This window comes from Rhinichthys klamathensis, unplaced genomic scaffold (assembly GCF_029890125.1).
Source record: "Rhinichthys klamathensis goyatoka isolate OS25496 unplaced genomic scaffold, OSU_Roscu_1.1 h1tg000220l_1, whole genome shotgun sequence".
NCBI classification, from domain to species: Eukaryota; Metazoa; Chordata; class Actinopteri; order Cypriniformes; family Leuciscidae; genus Rhinichthys; species Rhinichthys klamathensis.
In genome coordinates, this window is record NW_026606744.1 from 968481 (window position 1) to 983074 (window position 14594).

At 36.6% G+C, this 14594-nt stretch overlaps 1 protein-coding gene across 1 annotated transcript in view; it reads left to right on the plus strand.

Annotated features, from left to right (window-relative positions):
- ehbp1 (EH domain binding protein 1) overlaps positions 1–14594 on the plus strand; it is a 165730-nt gene that overhangs the window by 29722 nt on the left and 121414 nt on the right. Inside the window, exon 5 of the mRNA XM_056264310.1 lies at positions 1163–1216. Within this exon, the coding sequence (XP_056120285.1) occupies positions 1163–1216 (54 nt within the window). The remainder of the gene's footprint in view (positions 1–1162; positions 1217–14594) is intronic.

Below are 14594 nucleotides of genomic sequence, written 5' to 3' on the forward strand. Positions count from 1 at the left end.
AAAATTAGCTTTAAATAATTGTATTTTTATATATAATATGTAGTCTGCATGCATAATAAATATGTATAGTATGTAATCTTTCAAATATTGCTATACTTAATATGTATGCACGCAAAATTTGTATATTATATATAACAATTTATTTTATGTATGATCGTTTTTGTGTTATTTATATATTTATTTATTCTCTTAAACATTCTTAAAATATGAGTGATATTAAATTACTGTTCACTAAGATTCTGTTCATATCTCCCATAAATAAAATAGAATATATCAGAAATAATGTGCAAATAAACTCCCATTAAATAAATTAACATGTAAAATTTGATTTCATCATTTCATCAGCTTTTATGTCCTCAGAGTGGCAAAAGCACTGACTTAACACCCCCCCCCCCCCCCACACACACACACACGTTACAAGCTAGCGCTGACAGGTTGACCTGGTGTTGTATATCCTCTAACATTCTCCACATTGTGTTTACAAAGGTCACACACACAAAGTGCTTGTCCAAACATTTTCCTTATCAGCCTTGTTCTCTGCAAACCGACTCAGTGTCATGTTCAACTACATCTCCCAGAGTTCATTGCAGTGGACCAGTTTGGCTTTTTGTGAGTTCATGAATGTTTCATTTGTGTACCGCCAACCATGCGGTCAGCTGACCGGGACAGTTCTAGAACAACAGAAGAGCAGCTCAGGTGAAGCTGTATGCGTGTACCTTCATACGTGTAACGTGCCGTGCATGTTTAGCTGACCAATAAACTTGTTTCAAATTTGAAATAGGCTCAAGACAGATGAATATGAGAAAAGTGTATCACTGTGATTTGATATTATTGTATGCTATTGATAGACAGACAGACAGACAGATGGGCATCATATCCTCTTTGACAAAAATTTACTGTTTTGGTCATTATATTATTGATGCAACCAGATAAAGCTTTGGAAAAGTAATTTATGATAGTGCCTCTGCATCCCTCATATGTTTTACATAACAAGAAAGGATATGCAAATCTTGTTTTTTCTGTAGAGATGGATATGATCTGTGGAGTTGATGTTTCCAAATATCTCTGCTGCCAAAGACATTATACTGAGACCGTCTTTAATGAGCTTCCACTTTAATTTTTTTAATTCCATCAAATTAACCCCCGCATTTTGTTTTTTTAGGATCCCCACGCAGAGGAGTTTGAAGACAAAGAGTGGACATTTGTCATCGAAAATGTGAGTGCTTTTTTTACACTTTTGTGGTTCTGGTGAGTTCTGCCGTGTGCAGCCTGACATCTAGTGGTCAAATGTAGTCATCACACTACTGTTACAGTTTCAGGATGAAGAATGACTGATTTAAGGCAGATGTTTGTTATATCATGTTGTTCTTTGTTGGTTCCTCACCATTGTACACTAGTTGTTGTAAGTGTTCATGTGGTTTGAGATTGAACAGATAATTGACACGTGGTTCTATAGTTTGCTGAACTAGTGTTAATTTTGTCAGCTATTTTTAAATTTAGTCTTACTCTTAGTCAAATGTTCTTTTTAGTTACTAAATATCTGAGCATTTGAGTCTAGTTTTAATCAATGATTGTTGTCTTTTGAGAAATTTATTTGTACATTTCATCAGAATTATAAGCACAAAATAAGAGAATGTCAACTCATTTGCCTGGTTTATTTTATCTAGTATATCTAAGTACTGATATCTAGTATACTGATTTAGTATAGGCTAAATCATGTAAATGAACATACTCTCTACATTATAAACTGGTAAGACAAGAAACTTCTCAATAATTAAAAGTGAAATTCCTAATAGTAATACCAATAATTCCAAATTACAACAATTTGAAAAGATTTTGTATTGCCACACAGAGTGTAAGTGCGTTTATTCAGTGACCAAAATAACCTCAGTTATTTAGCGTAAGTGCATTTATTCAGCAACGACAATTGCAAACAATATAGTCTAGATCCACGTTTATATTTATTACAGTTCATCACTGAGAGAAGATTTGATCGCAGGTTTAGTCGCAGCAAACAGCGCAAGCGGCTCGCGAAGGAGCAGACTGACTGAATGACACTTTGGTTTTAAGCAGAATATCTCAATGGAGATGGCTAAACTAACCTGGCCCTTGCCAGATGAATTTCGCTCCGCCTAGCTTCACTCACATCCATCTGGAACCGATCCATTGAAATGGCGTTTCAGAAGGCTGGGCCTTATCAAAAATCCTTGCATATGATTGGATAAGCCACTTGTCTGTCATCTTTATCGACGTGCTATTTCAACCACTCACACCGAAGCCAACCCGTGACGCTGAAGAATCCGGTCGGGAGAAGGCACTGATCTATATAACATCGTTTCCACCAACAAAAGCCTTAAGAGCCGTTCTCTGATGTTCTTTTAATGAAACAATATTAGGTAGATTGGACAACACGGATGAAATCAATGTTAACAGTATCAATGTTAACGCTTGTTTCCTCGATGCGAGCCGCCATTGTTGTCTGAATCAAAACAGTCTCACGGTCGCTTCTCCACTACGTCACATCTATGAAACTCCCGCCCTGCGTCCTGATTGGCTAAACCATAAAGTTGGTTGGAGAAATCACTCTCAATGGAAGAGGTTCCAGATGGATGTGAGTGAAGCTAGGCGGAGCGAAATTCATCTGGCTAGGGCCAGGTTATGGCTAAACTCCAGCTGGGCAGAAAATGTAAAAGCTCTGATTGGGCAATTCAAAACCTTGACATCTGGTCGCCGCAAACATGAAAGCTCGTAGTAGAAGTTTGTAGAGCAGTCTGTAATGTTTTGTCTCCTCTTTGTTTTTAACAACAATAAATTGAGATTTTGGTAAAGTTCTTATTTTTTGAACTACATTTTAATCATCTTTTTTCGTCAATGATATTGCATGTTGATATAGCTATGTTACTTATTGTCGTCTCGTCATCGTCTCGTCTTAGTCATGGGAAAAAAGCTTGTTGAACATTTTCTGTCATAGTTTTCTGTGACGCTCACTATTTAGATTAATTTGTCTTGTGTCTGGGATTAAAAGGCTGTTTTATCAGAACCAGATCTAGCTTTTATTTGAGCACACATTTTTAATACAAATACGATTACTTCATTCTGTCAAGTGTCTTTTGCCTTCTAGAAAATTCCCGTTGATTGTTGGAAGCATTTTTGTTGACACTGATTTGTGTCTCGGATGCTTTTAAGATGTAAATCAATAAATCAAAGTTTTATTTGCCATTTGTAGAGCACAAAGAAAGTTGTACACATACATAGGAATTGTACTACATCACCCTTAGAATAAAAAATAAAATAAAAATACAAAGTGCACCAGTGCTTGCTAGCCGTTTATACTATATATATATCCTATTTCTATGAGTTCGCCATTAGTCTCACTGCTGCTGGATAGAAGCTGTTGTAAAAGCGTGTTTTGTGTGTGATGATACTGTCCACTCTTGTGTGTCTCAGACTGTAGGGTTTGTGTCTGGGTCTCAGCAGTGAGTGAGCTGGGTGATGAGTGTCATTTAGTATGGACTGAGCCGCCTTCTTGTTACAGCGCTCTATGTACAGTGTGGTCATGGGTGGGAGGTTAGTCCCAATGATTCTCTCTGCTGACTTTATAACTCTTTGGAGAGACTTCTTCTCTGCCTGTGTTGCGTTTCCAAACCACACGGTGATGCCATATGTCAAGACACTCTCTATGAGTCCCCTATAGGCATGAGTAAGAGGGCACATCCCATGCCCAGCCTTCTTTAAAAGCCTGATAAAATACAAGCGTTTTTGAGCTTTCTTCACTGTGGTAACAGTGTTTGTAGTCCAGCTCAAGTTAGATGCCAAATTCAGGCCAAGGAATTTGTGGCTGTCGGCCCTCTCCACCACAGTGCCCTTGATGGTGAGAGGCTGCAGAGGTGGGCTTTTCTTCCTGAAGTCTATGATGAGCTCTCTGGTCTTGTCTACGTTGAGGACCAGGTCATTTTCCTCTCCATAGACAATGATGTCATTGACTGGCTCCCTGTACCTTGTCTCATCCCCACCCTTAATAATGATGTCCAATACTGATGCTGCTAGTGTAGATCTTTACAGTGCAACTGCTGTAGGACAGGACTGTTCATAAACACTGCTGTTCTTGGCATCTGGTTGGCTAATTGTCTTGTGGCTTGTCAGACCATACTTTCATGAAATGGGGAAAAACAAAAATGAGGTTACTTTTGACTGCTCTTTGCTCTTTAATTTACACTGAAGGAGACAATACTGGAATCTCTGCATGTGTTTTATATCCTCAAAGAAACACAGACACAGGGCTCTGAAAGATAGATACATGATTCGAGACAGAGAGAGGCAGAGATTCTGTGACATGTGCTGTGCAAAACGTCAATTATTAATGTTATCTTTGTATGATGTTGCCGTTTGCTTTCTGATTAGGCATCAGTAAACACCATGAACTGTGAGTGTGGTGGTCGTGTCAGAGCTGTGTTTGGGTAGACTGTTTTCTTTTGCTGCAGAAGAACAAGCTAAAAGTTTCTCCTATCTTCTTATGTTCATCTATCTTCACTTCTCTCCTGCAGTTTCATTACACAGTTATTTCAATTACACAATTGATACTCACATGTTCAGAATGACATATTAGTTAGGGACACTACCAGTCAAACATTTGGATTTTTTTAAAATTAATGCTTTTATTCATCAAGGCCACATTAAATGGATCAACATTGACAGTAAAGACATTGATATAATATTACAAGAAAAAAACATTTTAAATAAATGCTGTTCTTTTGAACTTTCTATTAACCGAATATAACGTTTTATAAATGTTTTCCACTTTGATAATAAAAAGAAATGTTTCTTGAGCAGCAAATCAGCATATAAGAATGATTTCTGAAGGATCATGTGATGCTGAAAATCAGTTTTGCATCACAGGAATACATTACATTTTAAAATATATTAAAATAGAAAACGGTTATATTAAATTGTCATAATATGTTTTATCAAATAAATGCAATCTTGGTGAGCATAAGAGACTTCTTTAAAACGTTTGGTAACACTTTACTTGAAGGGGTGTGCATAAGAGTGACATGACACCTTCATAATCATGACAGGACACATATCATGAATATGAAGGAGGGTTTATGCATGTGCATAACTGTCAAAAATGTCAAAAAAATATTTGCATTAAAAATGTCATAATTGAGCGAATGACACTTAATGACAGTTGTCACAAACATGCATAAAACCTCCTTCATATTCATGACATGTGTCATGATGATTATGAAGGTGTCATGTCACTCTTATGCACACCCCTTCAAGTAAAGCGTTACCAAACGTTTTTTTTAAAAATGTACCAACCCCAAACTTTGAACAGTACCAGCAATGTAGCATACTACGGTTTGGAGCAGACTGATTTGTTTGTAGTCTGTAGAGTTTATATTACACTAGTTTTCCATTCTGAACATGGCATCTGTGTGTGTCTCTAGAGAGAGGCTGTTTAGATCCACAAACATGAGCACCAGTCCAGACAGGGCTCTCTATCCATCTGTCTGCTCAGCAGACATACGCAAACATCGACACACACAATAATAAAGTCACATCACCGGTCCAATGTAAGTGTCTCCAGCGCTGGCAAGCTCTCATTAATGTCTCTTAATCAGCATAAACACTCATGCAGTTTTCTGTGTGCGATGTGAAATGAATGGATGATATTCCTTGGTATTTGGGTTAGAGTGGTTGGAGAGGAGGGTGGGAACACAAAGCATGAGATCTTAATTCCTCCTGTCCATACACACCTCACTAATAACAGATTGATCAAAGACATGCCTGTCATCTGACACCAGTAATGAGACTAGAAGAGATCCACACACACCAGGTTCCCACAAAATCCCTCAAATTCCTCCTTCCAAAAACAAACAAAAACACTGGCCACAAACTCTCTCTCACACAATCACACACCTCAACACTAACTTGAAGTTAGTTACTTAACCACATTTCAAACGTTTTGAAATTTGAATTTCTTTTTTCAAACATATAAAAGATAATATTTATTTTCATCAGAAATATGTTTGAAACAAAATTGTGAATATATATATATTTCTTTAAATAAAGTTGTGAATGGTTATAATTGACAATCAAAAAACCTGTTTTGGAACTTTTTTTAATTCTGCACACTGGTTTATTCTACCCTGCGCTCCTGCCTGCTGTGAGAAACTGGGAGGAAAACAGAAGAAAGAATGAGAGAGGGATAGAAAGAGAGGAGTATAAAGGCGGGAAAAGAAAAGGGAGCATTCCAAGAGGGGCCGACATCAAAGCTCCTTGAGCTGCTCTATTTGGCACCACATTTCTCTGTGTGTGTGTGTGTCTGAGAGAAAACAGTGGCAGCATTTCCAGCCATTTTCAGTCTTTATTCATATCAGAGTCTTGTGTTCTGGTTCACTCTGGGCTTAAACCCGCAGAGTTGTGTCTGTAGTTTGTTTCTGCATTACTTCTGTATTTGTGGAAATTGTTGTTTACCATTTGTTTTTCCACTGGAGTCATGTTTCTTCTCAAAAGTTCAGACTAGTGAGAACACAGTCTCATCCTGGACGTATCTGTGATGTTTCCTTTAAAGTGCACAATGGAAAAATGGATAAATGGAAAATCAGAGCTGTACAAATAATAATTCACCCAAAGCTCTGTCATCATTTACTTTGTCAACTATTGCAGTATGAAAAAAGAGTTGAAAATTCCTCAGTCTCATTGTTTGTTCCATTGAAAAAACAGAGTTAATATTGTCAGTATTGCCATTTTTGGTGAACTATTTCTTGCTCATTTCCTCCTCCAGCCACTAGAGGGCAGCGTGTGATTGTCTGAAAATAGGTTCACAAAAAGTTCACAAGTCCTGGATTCTTGAAATGGATTAGATATAGTAAAGGAGTAAGAGGAAAGATGAAAAAATGTGAAGGAAATGTATAGGTTCTAAGATAAAACAGAATAAACACATTTGTCGAAGAAGAATGGTTCACTTCCTGTTGTTCAAACAGTGCCCTTGTCTGTAGTTCTGAAGCTTGATCTTCAAGTCCAAGTCTTCAGGGGTCTGCCACTCTAAAACAAATACACAATTTAGCTTGTTTTGTGTTTAGAGTAAGAGAATTTGCCAAATTCCAGACCAGTTCTTTCTGTATTTCTCTCTCTTTCTCTCTCTTTTATTGTCTTTCTCTCTCTCTCTTTTTCCGATGATCTGCTTCCTTTTGTGGCCACTTTAAATGTCCAAAACATTTAAAGTCATTTCCACCTCAGTTCTCCTTTGCCCAGGGGTCCTCACCACTGGCTTGGTCTGCGGCAGGAGCACATTACGTGGGCTACTGGTCCACACGCTGCCCCTGGTCCCGCGCTTCTCTGGAGACCACACAGAATAATTCAGCCACCCAGCCAGGCATGCTGAGCAAAGCTGGTGTGGAGAATGAAATAGAAAAGTTTGTGTGTGTCTCTTCAGGGATTAATCTCAACTGAATGTAACTGGCTCTCAACTTTTATTGCTGCTTTGCTTTGTGTAATTTTGTCAGATCAGAGTCAGACGCACACATATTTCACTTTAAATGGAATATTAACCTGTGCAACCTTATGGAGGATTTCAGTGAATTATTATTATTATTATTAAAATATGTTCCAGATGGTCTGCAGTTTTAAGTCTGAGTTTGATTTTCATTTTGGTCAATTCTAGGGATGCACCGAGAATTATTTTATGTTGTGGCTAATAACGGATATAAAAATTCGGTACTATATTGTCTACATAAATTAAGAATGAAAAATGCTAAAAACTAAAACAAAGTGTTTCAAAATAAATTCAGGAATCACAATTATAATGTAAAGTATAAAAATGAACATTTACTTTTAACAGTGTTATTAGATAATTAGATTTATTTTAAATGAGTAGGCTTATTAAATTATGCAAAAAGTAATGTAAAAATATGTAAAATTTTCTGTAAATGTTAAATGGTTTTATTAATATTTTTTAGTCAAAACTATTTTTTTATGCCTGTTTTCTGTTTCAGATAAAAGTGGAAAATGCTATTTTATTTGCGTTTTATTTATTTGCATTGCACATTTTCGATCCATCCCTAGCAAAGATACATTTAGGTTATGGTGTCTTCAACTACAATAACAAGTTTGCTAATCAACTTATGATTTGAATAGTTTTCCTTCCTTTTGACTGATTAAGTGACCATCAGTCATAGCATGTCACTCAACACCAACGTTCATCTGGACCTTTAATTTAAAGACAATCTGCTGGTTTCTTGTTGGTTCAGAGTAAAACAAACTTTGTTTATGCAATATGAACGACCTACAGCGATACTGACAGCATTAGGTGCAGATATTGATCTACCGTTTCACGGTACGTGTGTATATGTATACAGATTACTGTGTGTGGAGCACTCTTAAAGTGCTCTGAAAGTTTCTGGGGGCAGGTTATATTTTCATATTTTTGTATTTTATACACTAGCATTCAAATGTTTGGGGTCGTTAAGATCCAAGTCTCTTACTCTCACCAAGCTGCATTTATTTGATCAAAAATACGGTAAAAACGGCAATTCTGTGAACTATTATAATAGAAGTAACGTCGAAACCGTAACCAAGCCGTTCACTCTGAACGCATTTTGTGCACTGTTTTTTCCATTGTTTTCTAGATAAACAGATGATAGATGGACATCTTTCACCATTGCACTTGCACCTCGCACAAGAGAGCCGCATGTTTAGAAAGCTGTGTAAAGTTAAAAGAATGTCAACTTTTTCAACTTTTAAAAATGTCATGAGACTGTGTTTTTTTCCCCTTTCCACTGCAGCTCATGGTTTTAAATGCAAAAAGTATTGTGAGATCGTTGCTTCGGCTCTTTATATTAAACTATGCATAAATACATAGTGCTGTATTGTTCATAATTAATGCAATTTACACAAATATATTTGATTTATTAACATTAGTTTAAAAGTCACGCGCGTGCAAACAGTCATGTTATTTCATTGCTTTGAATAAACAATTTAATGCGGTGCATTAATATTTTGCTCCTTGCACACTCTTACGGCCTCAGGAGACGAGCCAAAAGATTTTTCCCCATAACTGATATTATGCTTTTTAAATTCAAATATAATTAGAATATTTGTCATATTTAAGTAAAAAAAAAAATTTCTAAATGAGTTTTTCAACTATTTTGACATCCCTAGTTCAGTGTGATAAACATAATCTGCTTGTGCTTCTTAATACTTTTGTGGAAAACTTTGAACAAAGTTGAAATGAACAACATTTATTTGAAATCTAAATCTTTTGAACATCTTTAATGTCACTTTTGATCAATTTAATGCCTCCTTGCTAAATTGTATGATTGTGTATATGATACTCCAAGTGACATATTGTTTGCTATTAATTCATAAATAAAAATATATAAAATATAAAAATAATGCGCAATAGTTTTATGACAAGTAAAAAATATGCATGACTGGTAAAGGTTTTCAATTGACTTGCCGTCGGCAGGTGTGAAAAAGTTCATTTTGGAGTGTATGTGTGTTTGACTGACAGATTAACAGGGTTGGAGATCAGATGTAAGGCAAGGTCACAGTCGACTTTAAGCCCACCTCACACACGTACACAAGCAAAGATATCCAAAACAGAAACACTCTTTGTTTTGCCCCTCTACTGTGAGATGGAAGCAGGAATAAACATGCACACGTGTGTGTTAATCTGTTTCTCAGCTCTGAGGTCACACTGCTGCACACAGACTCTTTCAGGACTGTGTGTGTGTGTTATGTCTGCTGCATTTCTGTACTGCTTTGTTATTATTTGGGCTTAGAGCTGTAACATCAGATGAGCGCGCACACACACACACACACACACACACACACACACACACACTCTTAAATGTTTGTCTTTGTATGTGTCACTGGTCCTTCATTTTTTTTTTTGTCTTCTGTTTTTCTTTCTCTCTTTTTTAAGACTGTTGTCCATCCTTCCTCACCTGCCTGCCTTCGCATTTCTTTTTATCTCTCTCCATTCTGTGCCTGTCCCTCCCTCTCTATCTCTTTCCCCGCATCTCTGCCGTATTTATTTTTCTGTTTCTTCTTAAGATGGTGCCTGCTGATGGAGACAGATCTTTGTGGCTCTGAAAAACATCCCTGAAAGCCAAATATTTATCCAAAAGCTTGACCCAGGTGTTCCCTCTCTCTCTTCCCCCAGATTGCTGTCTCCAACCGCACTTACAGTACCATCACCTACGTTACATATTACCTGTATAGTAGTTTGATATCAGTAAAATTATTATGATTAGATTCAGTAATCTGAACACTGTAAACATGATATTAAGGTGGTCTAACGATCTAGATCTCTTTCTCTTAGAAACATCCATATTTTCTCAAATATAATCTGCTCTTGTTGGGATAAAGCACTGGAGTGTTTTAAACATCTGCGTTTGACTCCTAGCTCTTGAATGTTTCGGTCGATTCAATTGAAAATAGTTTTTAAAGCGTTTACGGGACATGTGCACACACACTGTTCTAATCCCTCTGTTTTTATTTGTCTTTAGCAAGCATTAATTCATCTGTCTGTTTTTGTTTTGCTTTGCTAGTTTTGGTTCGTGAAAAACGGACGACAAACACGATAAAGCGAATTAGAGCCGTGGAACAATCATGCTGTCGTTTGCCTTGAGAAACACTTACAGGAAATACAAACACACAGCGCTCATCCAATGTCTTGTATTGACTTCTGAAAATGGAAAAATGGGGTTAGAAAAAGAAAAACGGAAAGGGAGAGAACCTGAAATCTTTCATATGAATATGGCTGTGTATGTTTGTAATGTATTCTGAAATAGCATAAAATAATGAAAATATGAGCAAGCGTCACATTAGTGGCTCATTTTAGGATTTGCATATATACTAATATATACACTTCTGTTTTTTTAAAAGAAATTAATACTTTTATTCAGAAAGAATGCAATAAGTTGATCATAAATGTAAATACATTTTATATTGTTACTAAAAAGATTTACATTTCAAATAAATGCTGTTCTTTTGAACTTTCTGTTCATCAAAGGATCCTGAAAAAAAAAAAAATCATGGTTTCCACAAAAATATTAAACAACACAACTGCTTTCCACATTAATAATAGGAAATGTTTGAGCAGCAAATCGGCATATTAGAATGATTTCTGAAGGATCATGTGACACTGAAGACTGGAGTAATGATGCTCAAAACTCAGCTTTGCCATCACAGGAATAAATTACTTCTTTTTTTTATACATTAAAATAAAAATTTTAAACTGCAAAAAAATTTCACAATATTACTGTTTTACTGTATTTTTGATCAAATACATGCAGTTTTGGTGAGCATATGAGATTTCTTTTAAAAACATTGACTCCAAAATTTTGAACAGTGTATATGTAAAAAAAAAAAGAAAAAAAAAAGAGTGGGATGACATTGGTTTAATTAACTGTCTGTTTGAGCACAATTTGATTCAGACAGTTGAAGGCACAAAGTATCTTCTGTCGCTTAAACTCTTTTTAAACCATAGACTCTGTGTGATGGATTATACCTATTATGTCAGTCTTAAACGGCTTAAAACTCAAGAGCCAACACCGATACAACCCTCAAAGCCTGCGGGATGACACTGCCATAGAACCTGCTTTATGACAGCATGACAGAAGCTCTTACAGCATCCTCTGATCTACAGATGCCGTCAGACCCTGAGCGCTCGCAGACTGATCATTAAACACCTCTGAATATTGTATGTTGAACAAAACCTAAGTCTAGCTAACTCAGCTGGTCATGATTAACTCGCTAAAACACATAACTGTCACTGGCTTTAGTGTTGTTGTGTCAATTTTATGGCAGTTAAATGCCTTATCTGATCTAAAATAGATTTAGCCATGGACTAAGGTCTACAAGTTCTGTACATTGAATTACTGATTATGACTGACACACACTCAGCATTTCTCCAGCTGTGATGGACTCACTGAGCATTAATTTAGGTTAGCGCTGTCGATATAATTACAGGTGTGTGTGTGTGTGTGTGGTCATGGTCATTTGAGGTGGAAACTGATGAGGTGGCACCTTTAAATTGGGATGTTGGGTGTTAATCCAATAAATCTGTCTCTCTGGTGTGTGTGTTCTTACCTGTCTTTCTGGTACATTGTGTGTGTGTGCTGGAATGCTACAGTGTTTGTGTTTACGGAGTAGTATTGTCTTTGGCCCATATTTGATAACTGAGAGGATGAAAGAGGGATGAATAGAGCCAGAAGTGAAGAAAAAAAAGTATCATACTTAGTTTTGGTACACGCTATATAATGTGGCCCTATTTTTTTATTTTTTTTGATTACGTTTTATTTTACTTGTGCTTTATTTGAATTGCCTATTTACTCTATTTGCTTTGCAAATACAAATGTAATGTTGTCATGCCAATAAAGCAGAAATAAGCAGGTGAAGGTTTATTTAATTTAAAAAAAAATTAAACTTGTGCCGAGTGCCTGACCATCTGAAATTTGAGAGAGCTGGTTTGACATGTTCACTCTTTTTGAACCTCTCAAAATAAATGTTCTGATCTTTCACAGGCCTGTTGTATGTGATGTCTGTGTTAAGAGTCATTTTGGCAGCGGATGCTTGTCCTTCAACGGAGAGCCTGAAAGAGACTGTAGGTCACGGGTTTGGTGGGTTGTGGAGAGATATTTATTTTCTGTTGTCTATTGTTACTTTTTTGTGTGCTCATAGGCACCAGGCGGTGTCCCAGCGTGGGTACGCTGCGGAAACAACATCTCCAGTATTTGAACACAGCTTTTTGTCATCTCTCTCTCTCTGTCTGTCTCTCTCTGAAGGTATTAAGCTGGCATCTTCTCTTCCTTTCTTTTATAATAGGCTGTTATTGTTTTGGGCTCTTTTATTATTTTGGTGGCTGGTATTATTTTTGATTTCCATAAGTCTTGGTCTGTTGGCTTTGCTCGTCTTTTATGTTCAGCTGGAACAATGGCAATCCCCCAGCCACCGGCCCTACCCTCAATAGACAATTCCCACAAATAATGACACTTCCCCTAATCTGTGTGTGTGTGTGTGTGTGTGTGTGTGTGAGAGCGCCACTCAATGACAGTTTGGGGAAATCACATTTGAATCACAACAGATGAGTGATGACAGACAGAAATAGGCCCTGGGTGATGCCAACTGAAAATGTGTCATCCGTTCTCTCCCTCTTTTTCGCTCTTTGTCTGTTCTTTTATATATTTAGATTCAGCTCTGCATTCATGCAGAAACACGCAACATGGCACTTATTGATGGAAAAGCCTATTGTGGCCCATTTCTTTGACAAACACCCTCAATGTTGATACTTCTTACATTTTCTGATCCCCTCTGGGATCATCTCGGGTTGGGAGCCAAGAACTGGTTCAATGAGCCAGTTCTTCAGAATGAATCAGTCAAAAAGTAGAAGTACTACTAATATAATCATAATATAGAATTGTGAAATCTCACTCTTCCTCTACTTTAGTATATTTGTGTGTGTGTTGGGAAGGAAACCCCACAGCCCTGACCCCCACCCCCCATATTAGCACCAGCTGTGGATCAATACTGGGACAGCTGGGACTGCCACCCGCCTAAACACACCACACACATACACACCCTAAAGTGAATGAAGCTCCCGGTCGCACCCCTTTCTTCCTCACGCTTCCTGGAAATGTCAGTCAAAGGAAGTTTGAGGTTCACTTTAGGTGTGATAGCCTGCAGGGGTCTGGTGGTGTTCTTCTCTAACAGGAACACACACACACCGCGTGCAGATGGGAAATATTGAGTAATATTTGTGTCAATTGAAGTATCATGTCTGCCATCCTTATGCCGTTGGATTATCATTGTGTTAACAAAACACATTTAAGCACAGGTCAAAGACAAACATGTCCATGATACACTGTGACCGAAAGCCTGTGGACAATCCAAACATGTCACAGCACCATGGACGTCATTCAGAGTAATGTTTCTAATCGCTTATTACTGCAGAATATCTTGTTTTACAGTTATTGGTGTTGTATTTTCAAACTAACATTTCCTTTATTGCAAACCATTGTATGCTGTATATGCTTGCTCTATGCTTGCTATTTTGAATGTGTATTTAGAGTTTCAATGTAGACATTAATTGCACACACACATTTAATTGCATATATACGCTAATATTTTATTTATTAATAATTTATAGTAGCTCTTATTTTTATATATTTTTTAGATTTTAGATTTTAGATATTTTCTTTTTTTTTCAGTTTCAGCAATTTTAGTACTTACAATTATTTCACTTAGCAGCTAAGGCAACATTTCTAATGTTTAAGTTTTGTCTAATAGGCCTATTTATATTTTACTTTATTTCAGTTTTGTTTCAATTACTAAAAACGGCGTGTTTTGTATATTTTCTTTAACTTCCTATTTATATAATCTGCACAATGCTATTAATGTAATCCGCACTATGCTTTCCGACTCTTTGGTAAGCACGTCTCTGTTTTGGGATTAAATGGTGACAGTGGTTTAAAGATATTATACGGGATATAAACAAAACTTTAATATAAATTAACATATTTAGCATTTTATAAAATTTAGTTAAAATCTACTAGAAACAGAAATATATATTATCCATTGACAAG